At 40.2% G+C, this 25,735-nt stretch overlaps 1 protein-coding gene across 1 annotated transcript in view; it reads right to left on the bottom strand.

Moving 5' to 3' along the window:
- Positions 1–25,735, bottom strand: part of COL22A1 (collagen type XXII alpha 1 chain) — a 2,341,282-nt gene that overhangs the window by 175,025 nt on the left and 2,140,522 nt on the right. Inside the window, exons 57-58 of the mRNA XM_044067281.1 lie at positions 8,090–8,125; positions 5,116–5,160 (exon numbers count right to left, since the gene is read on the bottom strand). Of these exons, the coding sequence (XP_043923216.1) occupies positions 5,116–5,160; positions 8,090–8,125 (81 nt within the window). The remainder of the gene's footprint in view (positions 1–5,115; positions 5,161–8,089; positions 8,126–25,735) is intronic.

Raw genomic sequence — 25,735 nt, 5'->3', positions numbered from 1 at the left:
ATTTTAAGTTAAGCTATTAATTTTCCTGTATTATTTATAGAGCCTAAAAACAAGGGAGAGAGAATTATGTACACAATGGATGTCCATAGGCAGTCCATATACTACTTGAGCAGAAGAAAATCCTTCAAGAAGCCCAAACAGCTATTTATTTCCTATGAAGCTAATAAAAATACACTCAATATCACAGCAGACAACTTCTAAATAGTTGTCTCATGCTATTTCTTTGTGCTGTTGTCACCATAGCAATTCACTAATATACAGGGCCAGAGCTTACTCTGCCAGAGCTTTTGGACAGGGGTTGATTATAGAAGTACTCTAGAGGCAGAAACCTGGTCATCTACAAATACTTTTACAAAACGTTTACAAAACATTTCAAACTGGATTCCCTATCCAAGTCCACAGCAGGTTTTGCTAAATCTATTTTCTACAGGCTCCTAGAATACCAAACTCCTTCCTCCTCCCTAAAATGCCAAGCTCTTGTAATCTACCCATACAGCTTGTGGTATTGCAACCATTATCTAATGCTGAATATAAAACATGCATTTTTCAGTAATTTATAATGTCAATATACTTTAACTTGGTAACGTTTTCATATTCTCTGTTACCTAATTGAGATAAATAGTCTACAACTTGATGGACGTATGCTTGGTGTGACATTACTCAGCATCCATCATGCCAGTGATAAAAACATCTCTTCAATTTTTAATAAGCAGGGCTTCTTTGTATAAGGCCAGGACTTCTTAAAGGATGATTTCAATGTGTGATGAGAACAATTTTCTTTTAGAAATCAATACTCAACCTCAACATCCTAGATGCAAGATGGAGTGGTTCTAGCAGAGCATGTAGCAGTCTGCATTATCAGTGAGACAGTAAGTTTCTGTCAGAGGAAAAAATAATGAACTAGCTTGGCATCTCCTTATGCTGTCATAAACAAGGTTTGGCATCTCCTTATGCTGTCATTAACAAGGATGTCTGCTCCAAAATATCATAACTAAGAGTAATCTGGCCTTTCCTTTTGTTGCTTTTGGCAGGACTTTTTTAACTAAAGGTACTGTAGTAATTGCACTCTGTGGCCTGTTCCAGATCTTGCATAACCATCGCTCTTTGTTGATACAAACAGGTCCCTGATAGAGTATTGACAAGCAAAGGTCACGTTTTCAAAGCCTTCATGATGATTATGTCATATGGCTTGAAGATGAACCTCTCAGATCAGTGACTTAGTAGTATAGCCAATAAAGAAAGCACAGTAAAAAAATTATACTGGAAAAGGAGTAACAAAAGTCTAAGAAACAGTCAACAATTTGGCATAAGCATTTGTCAGAAACAGAAGTTTCCAATCCCTCCCTTCACGTAGAGACTAGGAAAAAGTATTGAGAAGTATGCCATCAACCTGAAAATAGAAGGCACCATCATTGTGATCCCTTTGCTCAATATCTTGGTTAAGAAGGTATTGTTCTGTTCAGAAAAGACTTTAATACCCTTAGAGCAGGTCAACCAAAGAATTTCAAAATATTTCTTTACAGTAACTAGATAGCCATCATTGGAAACATTAGTCTAGTTGAACTGAAAGTGAACACTCCTATCGTCTACTAATATGGTTTGTCAAATGGCAAATGGAAATGTTTGAGAAGTTGTGGAGCAAGTTTGGGATGAGTAGACAAAACATTAGACGCAGAGGGTAGGGGATGTGAGATGAGTGTCCCTGCAGCTGTTGAGTAGAGTTGCTGAAGGAGTCGTTGGAAAGTACTAAACTTATCACCGACTCAGAAAATTACATTTGGGAAATCATCTGACCCTTGGACTATACCCAACATAGCTTTTGAATAATGGTGCAGAGTCCAGCCCTGTATAATTGGCCTCCAACAGGAATGGATCAAATTTGTTCTTTGCTTCTGATAGAAACACTGAAATTAAAGACTTGAATATGACTTGAATATCTTCTCCATCAACAAATAAATAATACACGCTAGAAGGACAGACTTATTGCTCATTGCTTCCCCATCTATGGACGAATCTCCTGTTTTATAAGTATGAAACAGTATGATACCCTCACTTCCTTTAAAACAAACCTTGATGATTGAACAGTGTGTGTAAATTCATCTCATGCCTCATGTATGCAGGAAGTGTCCTTAGGGGGTGGGTTTTTGCAAGGTGATTATTGTCACAGACTGGCAATAGTATTTTCAAAGTAAGGTTTCCCTTATAGTCACACCTGCCTTCTCTTCATCTCTGAAGATATAACAGGTTTCATGAAATAAACAACCATATATATGTGTTGATTTAGACTAGTGTAAGTATTCAAAATTGTCATTATTTTAAAATCAAAACCATCAAACTCAACCTGCTGAACTACAAAAATGAATTATTTATTTGTATCATCAAGAAGGATGCTTAAAATTAATGGAGTTAGCCAGGCCAATGAAATAATGCATCTTTTCTGGAAAGGCTTCATACCAGTCTTTATCAGCTCAGCAGAAATATAAATATCAAACCACAATCTAGTTCCATCTTTTGCTAGCTTTGTGCTTATTTTATCAAGATTAGGGGGATGGAGGGTGCTCCCATTCTTTAGACACAGTCTCTGTTTGCACTTAGCCACAGAGGAGTTCCAATTTCTAGCAACATTTGGGATACACCATGTCAACAGTGCAGGGGTTCCTGATGCACAGACCATATAAAATTATGAAATAATTTCACATCTATAGTAACCTCCATAATTTTAATTAAGGTATTGTCTTAACAAAAGAAGTAGAAATCAAGAAAATCATATTCATTTTCCTTGCTATATATATAACAGATGGGGGGACTGCATATACGAGAAACACTATTCTATTTGTGGATGAAGCAGGATATCTAAAAAAATGTAGCTGGATTGCAAGCATTTGGGGCAATTTTATACACCACAATAACATGGATGGGGTAGACATATGCTTCACAGAATCATTAGCCTCACATTTGTTTTACTTAAAATGTACTGTATACAAAATTCTCCGCAGAAAATGGAGCTGGAATGCTAGTGCCTTTTGAAATCCTCCTTCCAGCTGTGGATTTTCAGTATAATACTTTTTCCTCTTCAGAATCATTTGCCCTTCACTGGGACAGAACGCAGTGTCAAAAATTTTATTTTCTTTGTTATAATATGATGTGATAACTTAAAACAGAAATAAATAAACAAATAAATAATAACAACAACAGAATGGTCCACTACACAACTTAAAAGATCTGATTCTACAAGCCCTGACTGTGCACAAAAACACACTGAAATTTCTCAATTAGAACACTATGAATGTCATTCTTTCATGATTCAATCAGTTTTGGATAGGCAATCCCCCTGCACCAGCAAAACAATGGATATACCTCCAAACATCTGTAAACTATACCCTAACTCTTAGGTTGCTACATCTCGATTTAAGCAGTATTCGTATACATGAAGGTACCAAACTACTGGACTTAGGATAAATATTTCCAGATTCGCTGTTACAGTCTCACCATTTTAAGAATCACAGTTACAGCCCTTGGAAATACAATAGGGATTCAACAAATACATGCTATTCAATTATATTTAAATCTAAATATTACATGAACTTGCATACTTTCTAAAAATGTATGTACAGCTAGCAGAATAACTTTAGAAAATAAAACTGAAGGTGGACTGCTTCAGTCTGTGTGGTAGCTAAAAACAAGCTCTGCATCCAAATGGGGTCTACTTCAAAACATCTAAAACCCATAACATCTAATTTCATAACATTGAGACCAGAACATCTAAAACCCAAAACATCTAAAACCCATAACATCGAATTTCATAACATCTAACACTACATATCACAAGAAAATAACATCCCCTCCACATATAACGACACCAAACTACCAAACACACTTTTCACTACATTTCTGCAGGGGAACAAGCCCCTCTGCACCCCCCATGTGGGGGGCTCCATCCCCACACCCCTCGTAAATTAAGTATACCAACTTTAAGATCACACTACAGTGGGAAAAAGTTAATTTCCTAACCCCATTGTATCAAGCCCCACTGCAGAAATGTAGTAAAAAGTGTGTTTGGAAGTTTGGTGTCATTTTATGTGGAGGGGATATTATTTTCATGAGATTTGTAGTGTTAGATGTTGTGAAATTAGATGTTATGGCTTTTAGATGTTTTGAAGGGGACCTGTCCAAATGATACATTTATATATACAGAGAGTTTGTAAGTAATGATACTAATTACTTATTCATAGCGTCACCATCACACATCATAGTTTCCACAATAAAGTACTCCTGTAAGAAAAGACAGGAAACTGAATTTATGTGTACATTAAAATCTGAAAAGGCACCTAACATAAGCCTAGGAACAGTATCTTGAAATAAGAGCTAATAAATTATTGACCAAGAAAAAAGGATCAATACTTTCTTCTGGATCAGTAAACCTAAGAACAGAACCCATTATGTTCAAAAATAACTTTTGATTTGTCAAACTGCAACACATTACACAAAGTTTTAAAGCAACAGTCTCACTACACAGAAAACTAATTCTTATTTTGAAAACTTCAAGAAAAATGAAATAAATTCTACTCTAAACAGAGCCAGACAGCATCTTGTCTCTTTAAAGAGATAACAAAAGAAACTATCATCTTAAGCCCAGGAGGCTGCATTGTTTTTACACACATTACATGGTCATCCAATCTTTGCTCAATGGGCTGCATCTGATTACTGCTGAAAAAGTGGAACAAGCAGTGTCCATGAGTTGGCACTGTAACTTGCCTAGTTACTATGGAGGCAGGGATAATTACATATTATAGGAGCCATCCCTCCTAAATCATAAAAATATGTTGTCTCTCAGGACAGTGCCACCCAGGTGGGGGGAATGCAATCCTCCTTCCACTACTTCAAATAAACTCTTAAGACTGCTTATTGAAGCGACTTGGTTCAGCAGGAAATCATCATTACGTAAGAAAGTGTATCTACAAACTGTATAAACTACGGTCACTTTGATTACTGAAATTTAAAGAACATACATGCCAGAATCAGTTCCACAGTTTTATTACTGGAACCTTAACTGGCTACAGCCTACACTGTACTGTCCAACAAATATGTAAGAGGAAATCCTAGAACTTAACTTACCCTTTCTCCTTTGGATCCTCTTTCTCCAGCTTTTCCAGGAGATCCCTGGAGTGAAACAGATAAGGGACTGTGTTGGTCATATTGTAATACAACATATTAGTCATTTACGTACATAGTTATTATTTTTACAAATCATTAAGCTAAAAGATCAGAGTGTGCACACCACTTGTATACCTATCATGGCTGAGTTACCGCACATGTACATCTGTAAGTATTGCATGTAGAAGAATTAAGTTTATTATTTTATAACTCTGGCTGGTGATTATGAAATTCTGTACCACAAATACAGTTAAAACAAAAGTCTTAAGAATATTCGGACACTCTAATCTATTGAGATATAAGCTTGTTTTTTGCATGAATTTTTCCAGATATTTTCTTCTGTCTTATGCATTATTTTTCCTGCAGCCGCAAGCAATTAAACTGAGACAGAACATAGACAATACTGGTTAACAGGGAATATACTAGCCTTCATAAGATCCTTATCTCATATTTTAATCCAAGTCCGTCGTAACATTTCATTATTGACTTTACTAATCAGGTGCTATTTTATAACTCAGTCCAGCTCATGGCTGCCTAAAGCCTGCCCTGTCTTCTGACTCCCATGTCTGTCGTACATTTTTTATGATTAATATATGGTCTGAGAAGTATTGATCAGACGTTTGAAGCAATATCCCAAATGCAGTCATGGTCAACAATTAATAAGCCAATATGTAGAGACCTACAAACCAATAAAAATATAAAGCCATCTTAGATCTGTACTACAAGGGAAACAATCAAATTATTTCACCCCTTTCCAAACTGATCATACTTTTATGCAACAGAGCTGGGGTTTTGATGTTGCTTTGATAGCTCCTGCTAACAATCTGCTTATTTCAGGTCTTCTTTGTTTCTCTTCTAGTGCAATAATCCCTTCTCACATTATTCTTCCAAAATGCTCTCTAGCACATCTACTGTGATGGATGAGCTCTTTTATCACTGATACATTGCTCTTAATTAAACTGTTATAAGGGTTGCAAAAAGCAATGCAAATATACCTTACTTTAGCAAACAGCTGTCCTCAGCAATGTATTTATAGATTTGCAAGTCTAGTTTTGTTCCATTTATTCATGAATGTATACAGTTGTTCAGAAATGCCTTCTCATTTTTTTTTTCTTTGAGGTATAAACTAATTAGAAAAGAGTTTTCCTTCACAGCAATAAAGAAGACTGTTTATATTCCTGGTTAGGGTAGGCCAGAAATGTGCTACATGCACGAGGAAGTTAGACTGGCCCCTTATAGTTAGTTTACAGTGTATTTAGTTAGTTTGCATAGAATGGGCTCATGTCATAATATGTTTCGCTAAACCATGAAATGTTGGTGCAGGAGCAGTGCTAAAGTGCACCAAATGCTTGTTGATGCTTGAACATTAGTCACAGAAGACAGTCTTGACTATCCTGTGTAGTGCCTTACTGCCATGTTTACTCATATCATGGTTTTAATCAAAACAGTGGAACTGACAGGGTGGGTGGTGAGTTAGCTGACATATAAATAGTTTTATAATAATGCTTTATACACTGTTAGTTGCATTTAAAAACCCAGAATTGTGAGTGTAAGCAAAACTAAATTATGTTTGCTTGAAGGATTCTAGGGGAATACTCTTGAACACCAGAAGCTGCAAAGTGAGCCAATGATACTGAAAGGGATTCAGAAAGACTTAACAGTGATGGGGAAGCCTTAGCTCAGCAGTTTTCCTCATTACGGTAAGCCTTTCTCATTGTCTCTATCACTCAGGTTTTCCCCACATGGGGACCTCAGCATGGAGGGCAGTCTTGCAGGTAGAACCGCATAATAAGGCAACAATCTGGGGAAGCTGGTAATATTATATGCCCTCCCCTAGAAAAGTCAGTGGTTCTTCATTTGGTAAATATCCCTGCTGGAAGAAAAAAAATACCTCTAAAAACATGGGGGTCATCTATTCACTCCTATAGGAATGCTCACCGATCTGTTAACATGTGGGGATAGAAAGGGTCTTAGTGTGTATATGTTTGTGTGTACATGTGTGTATGTGCCTGTAGAGGCATGAATGAATGTGTGTGTCTACCTGCATGGTTGCAATAGGGGCTATGTGAAAAATTGAGGATCTGGATCTGTGCGTGTGTGTGTGTGTGTGTGTGTGTGTGTGTGTGTGTGTGTGTGTGTGTGTGTGTGTGTGTGTGTGTGTGTGTGTGTGTGTGTGTGTGTGTGTGTGTGTGTGTGTGTGTGTGTGTGTGCACGTGCTTGCATGCGTGCGGGAGTGTGTGTTTGTTTGTGTATGTGACAGAGGGTCTGGAGATGCCTTTGCCAATGAGATTATTAGGCTGCTACTGAAAACACTAATGCAGGGTGTGGTTCAGGGATATGCTAATGAGCTGTTAATTAAGTATTTTTCTCATTGTGGCTTTAGCTGTCGATGCACTGTATTTTCTCAGTGTCATTGTAACTGACCAACCCACTTTGGGTGATTAACATGACAGCTGAACATTTTTCTGATTTCCAGCCACTATGCTCAATGGAGCAATGTAGTTAATGTATTGAATGGAACTATAACACAACTGTTGTGTTCTGGTACAACTTCACTTTACCATGACTTTTGAATAAACCTTACAAAAAAAAAAAAAGAAAATAATGATTTTTTTTTATTATTATTTTTCTGACATATCCAATAAATTCCCAGTCTCAGATACTGAATACTAAGCCTATAGCTAATTTTCTATGTACCCTTAAGAATGTTTTTCTTTTTTAAGCCACATGCCAACCTACTGGTGCTGTTGTCATTGTCATCCTAAGTCCTGTTTTCCCTTCACAACAAACAGTCATAGCCTAGCTGTGTCAGAGTATATAGATTTCTAGGTGTAGAACAGTTTTCTTTTTTCCTGAGGGAATATGAGTGAAGAAGCAAAGGGTCAGGCCTGAGATGATCACAACTTAATATAACAGTAATGTAATTTATACTTACGTCAATGCCTGAGGGACCTTTTTCTCCTGCAGGGCCCTGGAAACAAATGATAGAATGATAGTATAAGTACTCATTACAAATATTAAAACCACTTCATTTAGTATGAGAGTCTGCACAGCCGTCATAATAATGCATGCCTCACTGCTTCCAAACAAACATGAGATGTCCCTAAGCTGATAAGAATAGAGATTAATGCCTCCCTGGTAATCAGTTCCACTACATGACAATGAAATTCCGCAGATGTTTTATTAACCCAAAACCTAGAAGGAAGCCTTGAAAATGTACGTTATCCAGGACTTCTGATAGAGTCCATTAAGTTTAATACTAATTGTATGGCAATCAGTTTAAAGCTGACAATGGCAATTCATTAATACATGCCCAGCATTTTCTTTGACTGATGCAGTTAGAACTTTCACGAGGAAGGGGATTTGCTGATTTTCAGATCAGCAAGGACCTACTGCCATGCTAGAAAGGTATGAACACAAATTGAATTTTCAACATATATATCACGTTTTAAATATTTTTGTCAATGTAGAATTTCAGCTATTACTTAGTTTTTTCTTCTTTTGATTTAACAAGTAAGTACAGCCATATGCACAAAGAATCAAGATGAATTTGTCTGAGAGATTTTCTTTCATGTGCTGTAACATTCGTAAATAAGTAAGAAAATGGTTAATGTATCCTGTCAAAATCACATGACTGGGGACAGCATTGGATTTCTTCAGTAAGGCACATATGATGTCACTGTCACCGTGGTAGCAGATCATTATTGAACCAGGGGTAATAAACTATTGCAGAATGTGTTAAGACTTTTACTTGAAAGCACTATAAAATACAAAACACTTTTTATACCTCATGCAGTGTACCTCATTTACACTATTCTAAGAAAACAAGAGCAGCAATTTGCACTTCATTTGCCACCAGAATATACTGTATGTCCATTGTTAACAAAATGCCAACCTTAGGTTAAAATGTAAAGAAAATCTGTGCAGTTACCTCCAGAGTGATCTATTTTCAGATATCTTAGAAATCAACATAAAATCTATGATGTCAATTTTGCTCAGGAAGGCAATTATCTCTACCATAGGATATACTGCTGGTATAAAGCATTTATTTAGTTTGTGTCAGTGGCATACAGAAATAGGTATATGACTACCGCACAGGTGAACACAGTTTGATTAGCAGCTTGATCACTTAACAGGCTAAAGAAGATGAGCTGGATTTCACTTGTGGTAGAAAGCTGCCACTCAATGCCTTCTGTTGGTGGTTTGGGGTATTCTGTGGTCAGACTTTTGTGAAATTGAGGGGCAGTGCAGCACTGATACTCATTACACATCCCACCAGTGGACTATCACTGGTTTAGTACAGATGGCAGGGCTTAAAGGCATAGAATTGAGTCACTTCTAATGGCTGCCTTAATGATGGCTAATGAATGTCAGGCAGCAGGGGGGAAATGTGTCAAAAAATGTTTAGCAGGTGTGGGTTTCCAAAATAATTTACTGTTAGACTGGCATGACATGCCAGGTACTTACACAGTATCTGATTCAACAAAAGGGCTCTAGGGTACTTCCAGCTGCTAACTAATAAGGAGACACAGAACACCACTTGGAATGCCAGAAGCATCCCTTTCCACCCCACTCCAAAACCCTTAGAGATGTCATACTGCCACTGAACACCAATGTGAAGTCTTTAAGTAATGGCATGGCTCATTAAAGTGAACGGGCGGGTTTGAAGTAGTCATTCCTCCACATGTATGTTGGCAGTGGTACTGCAGACATTACATGGTGGAAGGCACAAATACTTGCAGCAACATTTTTGACATGCAGGTAAATTTGCACATTTGCACTATGTCCTATACAAAGCTGTGTTATCCCAAGTAGGACTCTGTACTAATGTACAGTATTGATATTCTGTGAGGCATCTCATTCCTACACTAATGATAGCTTAAATCACATCTTTTTTAACATTTCAGGCTGTGTTTATGTAACTCAGCCTCCAAGCATGCCACATTTTTAGTGTCAGGCTTTACAGTGCATGCATGACACAGGTTTTCCTGTCACGCTTGTGGTAACATAGCTGTCAAATGATGAGCTCAGCAGTCATTAGTCCATTAGGAGTAGGTAGAGACATTTACATTATATGTTTGTGACTCTCATTTTCTGATGTACTAGTTATCCCCAGCTGTTGCAGTATTGGTGTAATTTTAGGTAGTGTATGACATTTTCTAAAAACTGGAGAACTTATGTTGTTTAGCAGGCTGTTAATGTACAGGTAATGCCCTCTGGAAAATGAGTCCAGCACTTCACAACAGTGTAGTAAGGGCCATGAAGCTGGGACTGTAAGGAGGCTAATGTCCACCATGATTTTATGCTTAAGAAAGCAGAGCTTTTGCTGTTTAGCAAGTGTAAGATTAAAAAAATAAAACAGAAAATTGTGTGTTTATGTCTGTATGTGTGAGTATATGCGTGTATGAAAACAAGAGTGAGACTGATCGAGACATTATTTTCGCTAAGCATCTCTTTTGCTGTTTAGCAAGTGTAGAATTAAACAAAACATTAAAAAAGAAAGAAAAAAAAGTGTGTGTGTGTGTGTGTGTGTGTGTGTGTGTGTGCGCGCGCGCGTGTGTGTGTGTTTATCTTTCTCTCTGCGTGTGCAAGTGTATACATGCTTTTGTGCCTGAATGTGGAAGTGTGTTTGTGTGTGAGACAAAGAGAGAGAGAGAGAGAAAGAGAGTGAGATTGATTAAACAGTGGGAACAGCAAATAAGAGGTATGCACACCTCAAAATCTTACCCCACAAAATCTGGATAAAGGCTCAAAAATAGGAGGTGAATTGGAACTGCGGTGGTGGTGCTGTGGTAGCGTTGTCGCCTCACAGCAAGACGTTGTCCTGTTCAATTCTCAGCTAGAGCGTCTTCTGTGTGGAGACATGCGTGAATGAGCGTACCTTCATTGAAGGTTGTGCGTCAGGGCTGGCAACTCGGCACGTTAAAATCTACTGCCAATCATTAGCGGACCGGAGTTCCGCTGTGGCGACCCCTAACCAGGAAAAGCCGAAAGACACAACAACAACAACACTCTTATGAAATTGGAAAGTTGCTAGAATAACAAGATTTATGTAAGCATGCATTTCCTGAAGGAAATAGTCTGACTCAAATGGATGTCAGTATTTAGTGACTTAAATCCACAAAGATTGCCAACAAACCACATATTTTATGAAAAAATATAAGATAAGCATATGGATATGTTTTGAAAGTCTTATATTTTGTATGTAAAATACTTCTTTTAACACCATTTACATATACTACAGCAAGTCTGAAGCATTAGGTACAGGAACTATTTTGCATCAAAACTATAAATAATAGTAATAGTAATAATAATAATAATAATAATAATAATAATAATAATAATCTTCTGTCTCCTCACTTTCTACTTAAAAAATATATATTGTGCCTCTTCCTACATCATTTTGCTGCTTGTGCTTAGGTGTTCAACTGCATTTAGATTGCCACATTTGTTACTGCTTGTTGGTAGCCTGATTAAATTGATAACGGTATTCTACTGAATTCCTGCTTTATTTGAGCTGCTTTTTACTGTTGTGATTGTGAGCTAATTTATCACATTTGCACTGTTTTAAAACAACTTACTGATTAACTGCATTTCATTACTGTTTAACTGTATTTTGCTGCATTTCTTTACTGTTTAACTGTATTTTTCATACTGTGGTTAATCTGTGCTTTTTTCTGACTTTTACTCTGTTCTTAACCCTTAAATTGAGTTGAGTAGTCTGGATACACCATCCAGAGCTGTTTGTTTTTGACTTCTGTGTTTCTGGCAGCCATCATGTGTTTGCCGTCTGTGTTTCTGGCAGCCATCTTGTGTTGGTTGGGGCCTATCTTCTCTGCTACTGAGAGTAACAGAGCTGCCTGGACCTTGTGTGGCATAAGCTGATTGTTAAAGAAAGCAGGGACTAGCAGGATTGGTGAGATTTCTGTGTTACTAGAATTCTCTATTTTTTTGTGGTATTTAAACCCCACATTTCAGCTGGTTTGGGCTTGTTTGCATGTCACACACCACAGTTGCACTGTTTTTAACCCATTGTGAGGTATTCCAGCTACAAATTTTCCCTTAGTACCACTTGTGGTGATCACCTAGTAGTACTCCTCGCAGACCTTCCAGCCTTTATCCCCTTAGCTTTTTCTGGCCTCTCTCTCTCAGATTCTGGCAAATATGGATGGACAATTTTGTAAAGTTTATCCTGCCAGTCTGGATGATATGGGCATCCTGAGAAAGTGTAGCAACTGCCTCATGTATATGGACAACCCTCTACTACTACCACCTATAAACACAATTATTTTTGAGAGATGCAATTACATTAAGAACCTAGAGTCTATGCTCTGTCCCTCCCAAGCCAGTATATCTGGCACTGAGAATGTTGTCAAGACAAACACCACACCTTAAACACCACCCACACCTATACAACACACACCCACATATGCAGAGGTCCTCAACAAAAACATAACCAAACAAAAGAGACTTCTGAGGCAAAAACACACATGAACTCCACTGCCTACCAAACCACAGACCACACACCACACACTTGCATCTCACAACCACTAAGGCCTAAACATAAACCCAACATATTAATCATAGGAGACTCCATTGTGAGATACACAGATGTGCCCATCACCAGGCTGGATAAGGAGAAAATCACGGTTAGTTGTTTGTCAGGTGCCAGAATCCACCATATCACCCATGCACTCAAGTCTCTCAACAACAGGTACTGTTATGAATCTGTCATAGTCCATGTTGGTGTGAGTGACTTCAGACATACCTCCATGGACTATATGAAGAGAGACATGCTCAGGCTCACGGAATATGTGTCCCAGGCAAGTATGTTCCTACCTTAAGCAGCATTCTACCGTCATCCAGAATGATTCCTCAATACAAACATAAAATGACTGACTTTAACAATTGGCTTAGTTTCTGGTGACATTCCAAGAGGATCCAGTACCTGACAGCCTGGGAAGGTATGATCGATAGATCACAATGCTCTGCCAGAGATGACCTGCATCTGTCCCCCTTGGGCTTCAAGTTTCTGGCAAAGGTTCTTGCCTCCCCCATAGTGCCTTTTTAGGCAATACCATGAGGTCAAAGCTACCAACATGAACATTTCATCAAAACGCAAATTAAAGGTCATGTTACTAAACGCTAGGAGTCTAAACATGAAGCTGCACTCATTGCAAGCATTCTTAACCCTGGAAGATGCTGATGACATTTGTGCAATCACAGAAACGTGGTTCAAAGCTCAGAGAGAACCCCAGCCATACCAGGTTACTCATCCTATCATACATTCAGACCCCATACTGTGGGTAGCAAAGCAAAAGGAGGTGGAGTTGCAATATATATTAAAGGAATACAGACCTCCAGGCTCATCAAACAGTATGATGCACAGTATAATGTAAATATTGGAAGAGCGTTGCACCACAGGTATTAGTATTTCATCTGAGTATTCAAAACTTGCTAAACAACCAAAATGGCAGAAAGACAGCTTCAAAACAACAGCTTCAATAACAGGCTTTTACCATGTTGAATCCACAATATCTGAAATATAGAGCTTTGCTGTTGTAAAAGTCAAGTGATGTTGTAATTCCACAGCTTTAAAACATGTGGATGTCATAAAAACAGAAAAAAACAAACATACAAGTGAAGAATCCTTCTGATGTAAACAACGGACAAGCGCTTTCAGCTTTTTCAAGGCTTCTTTGATGCACAGGAGACACTCCAGGTACAGTTAACCATTGACAAGACCCCTATTCATATCATAGTTAGCTATAAGCCCCCAACTTTGACTCAAGATGCCCAGTCCACCTTTCTGGACCTCTTTGAATCTATCAAGATTCAACCCTTTACCCTGATCCTGGGCGACTTTAACTATCCAACCATAGATTAGAAGAACTACTCATGCTAAATCACAAATGTCCAGAGATTCCTTGATTTTGTCAATGCAAATGCCTTGGACCAGCTGGTCGACACCCCCACAAGAGGTGATAATGTCTTGGACTTGGTATTAACCAACATGAGTAAGCACTGCAGCATCCCTATAGTATCATCCTTCCTGGTATGATCCGACTTCAAAGCAATCACTTTCAAAGTCATGATCTTCCCTGCCCCCCCCCCTCCAACTAGGTCAAACACAAGGCCTACACAAGCCCAGCCAAAAAGGTACCCTGGCTTTTGCCACCCAAGAAAATTATTTTCCTGTCCCACTGTCGAGCAGAGCCACAGAGGTGATCCCCGAGGTGGATTTCCTATTTCCCATCCAATCATCAAGATTTTTCTTGAAGAGTGCTAATGAGGATCTTTGTTTGATATAGATAGGTAGTTTATTCCAGAGTATGGAAAGTCTCTGGGACAGAAATCTATCCCTCCAGCATGTTCTGTTTATTGTGGTGACAAGGTTTAGGTCTCTAGAGCGTGTAGCTCTGAGGGATTGGGATTTCTTTAAGTGGAGCATGTCCAATGGCTCTGGGTTTGACATGGCTTTGTATGTTAGGCAGAGATCACCTCTGAGTAGGCGATATGCGATGGAGTAAAGTTGGAGTTTTTTGAGACGGTTCATGAGGGCATCTGTTTGAGGCTGGTAATCCTCTTTGTGAGGTATTTCTGTGGCCTTTCCAGTTGTTGTAGATGTCTTGTTAGGTACATACCAAAAGGGGCATTGTACTCTATAATGGGTCTAATGAGTATTGAGTAGAGGGGGACAATGACCTCTTTTTTTCTGGATGAGAAACCTTTTGTTATGAGGTGTGCCATGTACAAGGATTTCCTGACTACTGTGGCAATGTGATTGTCAAAGGAGAGACTACTGTCTACCTGTGCCCCGAGGTCTCTTATCACACTTTCGGTGTTAAGTATACTTCCGCCTATGTTGTAGTTCATGGGTACAGAGTTTTACCAAAGGGGATGACAATGCACTTTTTGGCTTGAGCTTGAGGCCATGGCTTTGAAACCAGGCATCTGTCTCAGTAAGGCCCTTTTGTAGGATGTCCACATTGTTAATGGCTCCTAGTTTGCAGTCATCTGCGAACTTCATTAGCCAAAGACCTTCTATGTTAGCCTGTACTTCAGAATAGTAGATACCAAACAGGGGAGGAACCAGGACTGAACCCCGTGTTACTCCACTTGTCACTGGTTTGAATTCAGATTTGGAGTCTGCTACCTTCACAGTGTAGGTTCTGTCAGTGAGCCAGTTGGAAACCCATCTTGTGACATAGGGATTTATACCTAGTTTAGTGAGTTTATCTATAATTCCAGAGTGGGGATGGTGTTGAAAGCCTTGTCAAGATCTAGATAGGCTGTGTGAACAACCTTACCCTTGTCAATGGCTTTGGTGACTGCTTCAAAGAAGTCTATCAGGTTTAGGAGACATGATCTGTCTTTTTCAAACCAGAACTAGGTGGGGTCCAGAGTTTGGAGATTACCAATGTCTTTGTTTATAAGTTCCATGATAATACAGTCCATGGCCTTGCAGACCAGGCTCATCAGGCTAATGGGGTGGTAGTTCCCAAGGTCCGTGGTGGCTCCCCCCTTGTGGAGTGGGATAACCGTTGCTGTGCGCCATTCAGCAGGCACAAAGCCTGAGATGAGGTTATGATTGAACATGGTACTTAGGTGGGGTGCCAGTCATTCTGTAGTTCGTGTAGAATGCAGCCTGGGATGTTGTCTGGTCCCATGGATGCTGTGTTCTTGGCTTTGGAGAGTGTGTTTTTTACCTGTGCAGCCATGATTACAGGAACTTTGCATTCTTCCGGTATAGAGATGGGATCTTTAGGGGGTGTTAGGGGGTAGAGTTAGCACTGAACTTATCTGCCAGGATGTTGGCAATATCAGTTGGGTCTGTATATTTAGTGCCATTGTGTTGTAACTCAGAGCAGATCTGAGTGTTGCCATTGAGATTCTTCACATAGCTATAGAATGCTTTGCGGTTGTCTTTAGAATCAGTGGAGATTTTGTTTTCGTAACTAGATTTGTAGACTTTTATCAGGGATCGCAGCTTCTAACTGAGGCTGTCCAGGGAGCTCCTCCACTCATGGTATTTTACTCTCTTTTGCAACAGTTTCTTCCTTCTGTTGTAGAGTTTGTTTATGGCATGGGACCACCAGATTGGCTTCCTTTTTTTGGAGGATAGCATCTTAGTTCTGTTTGGGATAGCACGATCCATGCACTCATATAAGTGCTTATAAAGTGCAAATGTGTAGGATTCGTTAGTCATGACTGCATTGTCCATCTGCATGGGTGTCATGAAGTTCACCACTTCTGTCTTAAGAAGCATGAAGTTGGCTTTGGAGAATTGTTTTACCATGGTTTCCTTAATGGGGGGTGGGGGCAGGATGTGGATATCTAGGGTAATTAGCTTATGGTCGGATTGGACCAATGAGGCGTTGACTTCAAGTGTGGAACATCGGTCACTCATGTTGGTAATGACTAGATTTAGGATATTGTTGCCCCTGATGGGGATGTGGATAAGTTGATACAGGGCATTGGAGTTTATGAATTCCAGAAAGCGTTGAGTGAAGGAGTTGGTACATGAGTAGTTTTCCCAGTTAATTGTGGGGTAGTTGAAATCGCCCATTATTACAGTGTTTGGTTGAACTGTAATATTTTCCAGTACATCAAGGAAAGAGGAGAGGGAATCCTGGGGCATGGTGGGTGATCTGTAGCAAGCTACAATTTGGATTGCAGTTTTGCCCAGAGTTAGTTGCACTTGGATAACCTTGGCTGCATTATGCTGAGCAACTAGCCTGGAGGTGTGGATATCTTTAATGAATATAGACACACCTCCGCCTTTGGTGTTCCGGTCCAAGTTACATGGCCGAAAAGTGTGGTATGAGTTATAGTCTGGTAGTGCAGGGGTGCTCTCTGGAGCCTTGAACCAGGTCTCAGTCACTGCACAGATATCAATGTTCTCCATTTTAAGGAGTGCCTCGAGTGAGTGCATTTTGAGATTTAGACTTCTAGCATTGAGTAGCATCACCCTCAGTTTTTGCTTGCCTGTTCCTGTTACGGTGATGAATTTGTCATTTGAACCTTGCCTAAAAAAGGCACTATAGGGGCGGCAAGAACCTTAGCCAGTATCCGGAATCCCAGGGGTGACAGGTGCAGGCCATCTCTGGCAAAGCATCGTGGTCTATCGATCATGTCATCCCAGGCAGACAGATACTGGATCCCTTTAGAATGGCACCAGAAGCTTAGCCAATTGTTGAAGTCAATCATTTTGTCCTTGTACTGCGGCATCATTCTGGGTGATGGTAGAATGCTACTCAGGGCCAGAGTCATACCTGCCTGGGCTTCAAGATCAGAGAGCTCTTCCATGTCTCTTTTCATGTAGTCCAGGGAGGTACGTTCCAGGTCATTCACACCAACATGGACAATGACAGAGTCATATTTGTACTTGTTGTGGAGTGATCTGAGTGTGTGGGTTATGTGGCGGATCCTGGCACCTGACAGGCAGCTGACAGTAACCTTCTCCTTGTTTAACCTGCTGAGTGGGACATCAGTGTGCCTGACTATAGAGTCACCTATGACTAGTGTGTTGAGTACATTGTTTTGCCTTATTGGCTATGGTTGAGTGGCACACTGAGTCTGTGGGCTATGTGTCATTTGGGTTGTGTTGGGAGATGGAGGCTGCTTGCATTTCTGCTTTGGAGGTCTCTGTTGCTTAGACAGATTATTATTGAGAGCCTCCGCAAATGTTTTTGTGTTACTATGTGTGGATTTTGGTGGTGTAGATTTAGTGAGACTATGTGATGAGTGTGGTGTGGTGCAAGTGTATACCTTCTCCTCTTGACTGTCAAGTTCAGTCTTGATTGGAGAGAGCTTTACCACCAGTTTGGTTAGATAAGTGCATCTCTCACAGGTTGTAGTGTTGGGTGGTAGGAGGAGAGGGTTGTCTGTGTACATGAGGCAATTTCTACATTGCCCCAAGATGCCCAGATTCATCAGATAGACAGGAGAGAACACTGGGAGCTGTCCCTTGGACATGCCGGAATAAAAAAAGATTTTCCCTCTAGATAAGTGAGCAAAGTGAGTACAAGAGCTGTTTTTCTCTAAGCAAGTGAGGAAAGTAAGTACAAAAACTGTTTTCCGCTAGGTAATGAGGAAGGTTGAGTGCTGTAGTAATTAGTAGGTTATTTAGTGCTTACAAGTTCTGAACAAGTGCTGATCACAAATCAGCAAATTCAAGTGCTAAAACTAAGAATCTGTATCTGGACTAAACTAGTTACAGGAAAGGGGGGAAACAAGTGCAAATGGTGGCTTTTAAATCAGAAAGTTGAGAGAGATGGAAAAACTGCCCAGACGGCCAATAACTAAAATTTCTGGGCCAGAACCACTCCTATGTGGTAGATAGGTTACCTAGTGCTTACCACTCCCACTGATAAGCTAGAAGGCTTCCCTCCAACACAGAAAGCTTGGGAGGGGGGCACAGAAGCTTACATACAGTCCTGGATACAGAAAATCTGAATCTGGATTACACTAGTTACAGGAAAGGTATTTTTTTAATATATATATATATATAGAGAGAAAAGTAGCTAAAACAGCAGTAAAAGTAATTCAAATGCAGTGCAAGCTAGCACACTTGAGTATGTAGTAATGTTAGACCAAACAGTTTAAAAAATGCAATTAAATTAAAAATGACTAAAAACAAGTGCAGAAGGAGTCTATTAAGTAGAATGAGGTAAAGAGATGGGACTGGGGGGAGTGTCCCAGATCAAATCTACAGTGGGGGTGGGCAACTGCAAAAGCCTCCAAATTTAAATTTAAACAACAAGTCAGGAATAGGGAGGGTGGGTATGGGAAAACCAACACCTTCAGCAGAGATCTGAAAAAACTATACAGTGAAGCAAAAATAACAGTGCACAACTCTAAAGTCAGCCAGTAATGATATAAAATTAGTCAAACAACAATTACCAGTACACAACTCTGAAGTGCCAGAAAAATATACTCAGCTCTGTATATCTCCAGATAGTTTGAAGAGCACTTTGTCAGGACACAGGAAGGCTCCAGCAATGATATTCAGGCTGTTACTACGAGGGTCTAATTTTATGCAAGTAATCCTTGAGATAGTCAGATAACACACATGATGTAACACCAGTTACACCAACTTAAGACACAGAGAAATAGGGGGAGGTGGAAAAACACCTTCAGCAGAGATCTGAAAAACTATACAGTGAAGCAAAAATAGCAGTGCACAACTCTGAAGTCAGCCAGCAATGATTTAAAATTAGTCAAACAATTACCAGTACACAACTCTGAAGTGGCAGAAAAATAAACTCAGCTCTGTATATCTCCAGATAGTTTGAAGAGCACACTGTCGGGACACAGGAAGGCTCCAGAAATGGTCATTATGTGCTGAAATTTCAATTACTGTGAGAATAAATGAAATACCTGACTTGCAGATTGTGGAACATTGTTAGGTATTTGGCTGTCTGTAATTCAACGAATGATAAAATTGCTTTAAAAGCATGATGACTGTGATTCTGATGATGTACCACATGACTTTATTAGCAATAAGTTACTACACTGACAGTGGAATAAGTTTGCAGCTAATTTGATTCATAGTGTCTGTGGTATTTCATGAGGTAACATTATCTCTTTGGAATTTCTTTTGGGAAATATACTGCAAATCTAAAAAGTCTCACTATCATTTTGCTGTGCAAGTACAGTCACTTTGCTGGACTTATGAAAAATATATTTCATCACAAAAAGTGAACTATATCTGGACAGGAAGTAGAATTGTTTTGCTTTGCTTTTCTTCTCACCGTCCAGATAGTAAAATGAGTTGATCACAAAACGCGGCCTGTATCTGGGTGTTTAGTATAACTGTTTTTCTTTTGTTCAGGATTTTAATATAATAACATGTTATCTAAGTGCACATTTAAATGCCTTGTTCTGTACTTCGGATAAAACGTTGTGAGATATTATGACTCTTGTAAAACAGTGCATGATATAATTCTAAATTATCAAATAAAATGGCAGTGTTTACATGTTTGCTGGGAACAGGCTTTCTAGTATTAGTTTTTTGGTTGTAAAGATTAATATACTTCATCGAATGAAGTTGATTCCATGAATGTGCAAACTATTACATTCATAACTATGCAACTCAGTGCCTTCATGCCTGACAAACATATGACTGACTGCCTCTGTGAGTGAGACTTATCTACTGGTATAGTGTGCGATTAGTTGTGCTGATTGACTACATACTATTCATTAGAGAATTGCAAATGTAATTTCACAATGTGTTCATTTAATAATGCCCGACTGCTCACAACCCATTCTGCCTGAAAAATGTAGTTGTTTTGCGGACATAGCTTTTTCTAACCCAGTGGTGAGACTTTAAGTATTTTTCCTCTGTTTATTTGCTAAGTTTTTCTGCATAGCCGCCTATTTTGAGCATTTTCTGGCTTGTTAAATTTGATTTCTGCATTAGTAACTGTATTTAGAGCACAACCTAGAGCTGTTTACTGAATTTCCTGCTTGCACTTATTTTTAAAATCGTTTTTTTTCTCAAAACTTGCATTTTATTTGTTTTTGGCCTAGCACTCTTGTGTGGGGTCGTTTACTGCACTGTTATATCTTGTTGATACTTGTTAACCTCTGCTATCTCTGAAAAAACAAAAAAACAAAAAAAATCTTGCTTTGTTTCCACTCTTCTGAGATTTAAAAAAGTTCAGTTACAGGCTTGCTGTTCTTGAACTGTTTGTAAGTTTCTGTGAGGACATTTTTTGCTTGGGCTAAAAGAAAGTCTCTCTGTTGATCAGTGGTAGTGAAATACATTGAGCAGCCTGCCTGCCCCTGTGGGAGTGGTTACTGACTTGAAACTGTAGTTTTATTGGCCATTTTGGGTCAATTCCAAAACTCCTTCATCTTCCTCTCTTAAATCCCTCTTTTGCGTGGTTTTACGCGTTTTTGAGCATAGCGCAACAGCGGGCAGCGCCGCCTAATTGGGTTTAAACTATTCCTGGCTCCACAAAGTCTGCTCTTCACTTTTTCCCTTAGAACTGCTCTATCTCTCAATTTAAACACCATATTCTCATCCTAAGGCCCTTCACTGGTCCAATTAAGTAATCCTACAAGTTAGCACTATTAAACCATAAGCACTACTTACTCTTATACTCTCTACGATTACCCTGTCCTCTATTGGTCCGTCTTAAATTCAGTTTCCCTATTACTCTAGCATGTCTAAAGGTCAGTCAATGGTTTCCTCTCCAGTCCAGCTGGTGAATCTGGGAATTTTGAGGCAATGTTACAACTGTCTCATGTACACGGACAACCCTCTCCTCCTCCAAACTGGTTCAAATATATGTGAGTGATGCAACTATTTAGCCAAACTGGAGGCTGATCTCTCTCATCTCAAAACTGGTGTAACCAGTCAGGAGGAGAAGGTAACCTCACAGAACACAATTCCAGTATCACATAGTCCCACCACATCAGCAAACCAAACACATAAATACACAAAAACATACTTGGAGGCTCTAAATAAAAATCTACCTAAGCAACAGAGACCTCCAAAGCAGACATCCAAGCAAACGCTACCTCAAAACAAAACACACACAACACATAACTCACAAAGTCAGTGTGCCAAGCAGCCACAGCCCTTAAGGCTGAATAACACACCTGATACTCTTGTTATAGGTGACTCTATTGTCAGACACACTGACGCCCGCTCACCAGGCTGAATAAAGAGAAGGTCACAGTGAGCTGCCTGTCGGGTGCTAGGATCCGACACATAACGCAAGCACTCAGGTCACTCCAAAGCAAATACAAATATGACTCAGTCATTGTACATGCTGGTGTGAATGACTTGAGACGTACCTCCCTGGACTACATGAAAAGAGACATAGAGGAGCTCTCTGATCATGTAGCCCAGGCTGGTATGACCCTGACCGTGAGCAGCATCTTACCCTCACCTAGAATGATGCCACAGTACAAAGACAAAATGATCGATTTTAACAATTGGCTAAAATTTTGGTGTCATTTAAAGGGGATCCAGTGTCTGTCAGCCTGGGATGACATGCTCGACAAGCCACGTTGCTTCGCTAGGGACAGCTTGCACCTGTCACCACTGGGCTTTCGGATATTGGCAAAGGCTCTTGCCACCCCCATAGTGCCTTTTTTAGGCAAGGCTCAAAAGTCAAACCCACCCCCATAGACAGCACAAGGAACAAGGAACAAGAAACTAAGGGTAATGCTGCTAAACACCAGAAGTCTTAACCTCAAGATGCACACACTCGAAGCTCTCCTCAGTATGGAGAACATCGATATCTGTACAGTGACAGAAACCTGGTTCAAGGCTCCAGAGAGCAGCCCAGCACTACCAGGCTATACCTCATATCATGCTTTTCGGCCCCAAATCCCGGACCGAACCACAAAAGGAGGGGGAGTTTCCATATTTATCAAGGATATCCACACCTCCAGGTTAGTGGCATTGCACGAAGTATCGGAGACCATCCATGTGCAACTAACAGTGGGCAAGACTGCTTTTCAGTTTATAGCATCCTACAGACCACCCTCTCAAAGTCAGGAATCCCATTCGGCTTTCCTGAAAACATTGGAGAACATGAAGATCTCTCCGAACACCATTATATTGGGCGACTTCAACTACCCAAACATTGACTGGAAGCACTACTCAAGCCCCAGCACCTTAGCCCAAAGATTCCTGGAAATTATAAACTCAAATGCTATGGAACAACTAGTCACCACTCCCACAAGAGGGGACAACATACTAGACCTGATCATTACCAACATGGGGACTCTATGCTCCACACCAGAAGTATATCCCTCATTGGTAAGATCAGACCATAAATTAATTTCACTGGATGTCCACATCCCGACCCCACCCCCAGCCCAGAAAACCACATTGAAAAACTTCTCAAAAGCAAACTTCTCACTTCTCAAAACCGAAGTGGAATCCTTCAAGGCCCCAGAGCCAGTGGAAACTACAGCCCAAACTGCAGAATCCTATATAAATGCATTCTACGGACATCTCCAGGAATGCATGGATCATGCTATCCCAAACAAAACCAAGACCCAATCATCCAAAGGCAGGCGTCCAGTCTGGTGGACCCCTGCCATAAATAAACTGTACAACAGAAGGAGGAAGCTACTACATGATAGAGCAAAATCCCTAATAGGGAAGGCATCTTTGATCAGTACTAGCAAAAAATTACGATCCCTCATAAAATCCTCCAAGGCCAGCTTCGAGAGAAAAATTGCACAGGACACCAAAGACAATCATAAGGCTTTTTTCAGTTATGTTACAAACCTGGGATGCAACTCCCAGACTTGCTCTGAGTTGATTCTAAATGACAAAAAATACACTGAACCCACAGACATCGCCAATATCCTGGCAGACAGGTTCAGTGCAAACTTCTCCACCCCCCCCCCAAAAGAGCAACTATCTTCTCCACCGGAGGGCTGCCTCCCAAACATCTCAGATGCTCAGGTGAAGGCTGCCCTCTCCAAAGCAAAAAACACTGCTTCCATGGGACCAGATGGCGTCCCAGGTTGCGTCCTACATGAACTACAAGAGGAACTAATCCCTCAAATAAAACACCTATACAATCTCAGCCTCACTACAGGATATGTGCCCACAGAATGGCATACAGCAACAGTGGTCCCACTCCACAAAGGTGGAGCCTCTATGGACACTGGAAACTATCGACCCATAAGCCTGACTAGCTTAGTCTGCAAGGCTATGGAGAGGATCATCATGGAGCTCATAAACAAAGACATTGGGGACCTACAGACACTAGATCCTACCCAGTTCGGCTTTGTCAAGGGCAGATCCTGCCTTTTGAACCTGACTGACTTCTTTGAAACAGTCACCAAAGCCATAGATGAAGGGAAGGTAGTCCACACAGCCTATCTGGACCTTGCAAAGGCATTTGACACAATACCCCACTCGGGCATCATAGATAAGCTATCCAGTTTAAATATAAACCCATATGTCACAAGATGGGTCGCAAACTGGCTCAAAGACAGAACCCACAGAGTGAGAGTTGCTGGAGCCATGTCAGACTCGAAACCGGTCACAAGTGGCATCCCACGGGGTTCTGTCCCGGGACCACTCTTGTTCGGTATATACTTTTCCGAGGTACAGGCAAACGTGGGAGGACTATGGCTCACCAAGTTCGCAGAAGACTGCAAACTGGGCGCAATAATCAACTCTCCAGCTGACACAAACATCCTTCAAAAAGGTCTCATAGAGAAAGATAACTGGTGCCAGCGCCATGGTTTAAAGCTAAATGCCAAAAAATGTATAGTCATACCCCTTGGCAAAAACAATGTGCCCACAAATTACCACATAGGCAGAAACCCATTAAGTACAGAGAAAGTTATTAGGGACCTGGGGACCCAAGTTGATAGCAATCTCTCCTTTGAAAACCACATTGCCAAAGTGGTTAGAAGGACCTTCTACATAGCCCACCTCATCACAAAGGGTTTCACATCTAGATCAAGAGAGGTAATCGTGCCCCTTTATTCATCCCTCATCAGGCCCATCATAGAATACAATGCCCCTTTTGGGATGTACCTTACCCGACACCTGCAGCAATTGGAAAGACCCCAAAAGTATCTCACCAAGAGGATCAAGGGTCTCAAACAGATGCCATATGCTGCTCGGTTAAAAAAACTCCAGCTCTACTCAGTTGTATACCGCCTACTTCGAGGCGATCTATGCCTGACATACAAAGCTATGTCAAATCCAGAATTAATGGACATGCTCCACCTCAGTAAATCTAAATCCCTTAGAGCCACACGCTCAAGGGACTTGAACCTCAGCACAGAGATAAATAGAGCTTGGTGGAGGGACAGGTTCATAACCCAGAGGCTCCCTTCGCTCTGGAATAGAATTCCAGTTCATGTGAGGCAGAGCACCTCACTGAATCTCTTCAAGAAGAATCTCGATAAGTGGATGGGGGATCGTAGGTTTGTTCCAGGGATTACTCCCATGTCACTATTAGACAGAGGCACAGTAAACTAAACCTTAAAAAGGGCACAGTATACTCAAATCAAGGGGTGGCGTAAGCCATACAGAATCGGGCTAGGCTTATAATTGCCCCAGGGCAGATAGCCTAGTATGAACCTATGAACCTATGAACTTCACGACTAAAATGAGTCAGTAGCACAGCCTTGGATTCTGTTACAGTGTTACTCAAGACCAAATCTGAATGCACTTTCAGTTATGATATCATATTCTGTTCCAGTTATTAAGATTAAATGAGACAGGTCAGCCATTTATAGCCAGTTTTTCACTCCAGTGATATTTTTACAATGACATCAATATTTTATTTTGCCACCATAAAGAAAACATATGCATAACACACACATCAAATGCAGTCTCTAACAGCTAACTGCATTGTGTTGTATCTATATGAATTGGCGACTACACAATTGACAATTTTATTTATATCAATTGCAAAACTTTTTTTTACTCATCTCTCTTTCATCTATATTTGCACACTTTAGTGAAAAGATAAAACAAGCCATGGTTTCTGCACTCTCTGTTCATTTTAGGACATGGCTTTTTATCATGCAGATATTCATGCTTTGAACAACGTGACATCTTTAGGTCAAACTGCTTCAT

This window comes from Protopterus annectens, chromosome 3.part1, assembly GCF_019279795.1.
Source record: "Protopterus annectens isolate FY-2018-M chromosome 3.part1, PAN1.0, whole genome shotgun sequence".
Taxonomy (NCBI): domain Eukaryota; kingdom Metazoa; phylum Chordata; order Ceratodontiformes; family Protopteridae; genus Protopterus; species Protopterus annectens.
Note: the sequence above shows the minus strand (reverse complement) of the source record. Positions and strands in the feature narration are given on the sequence as shown.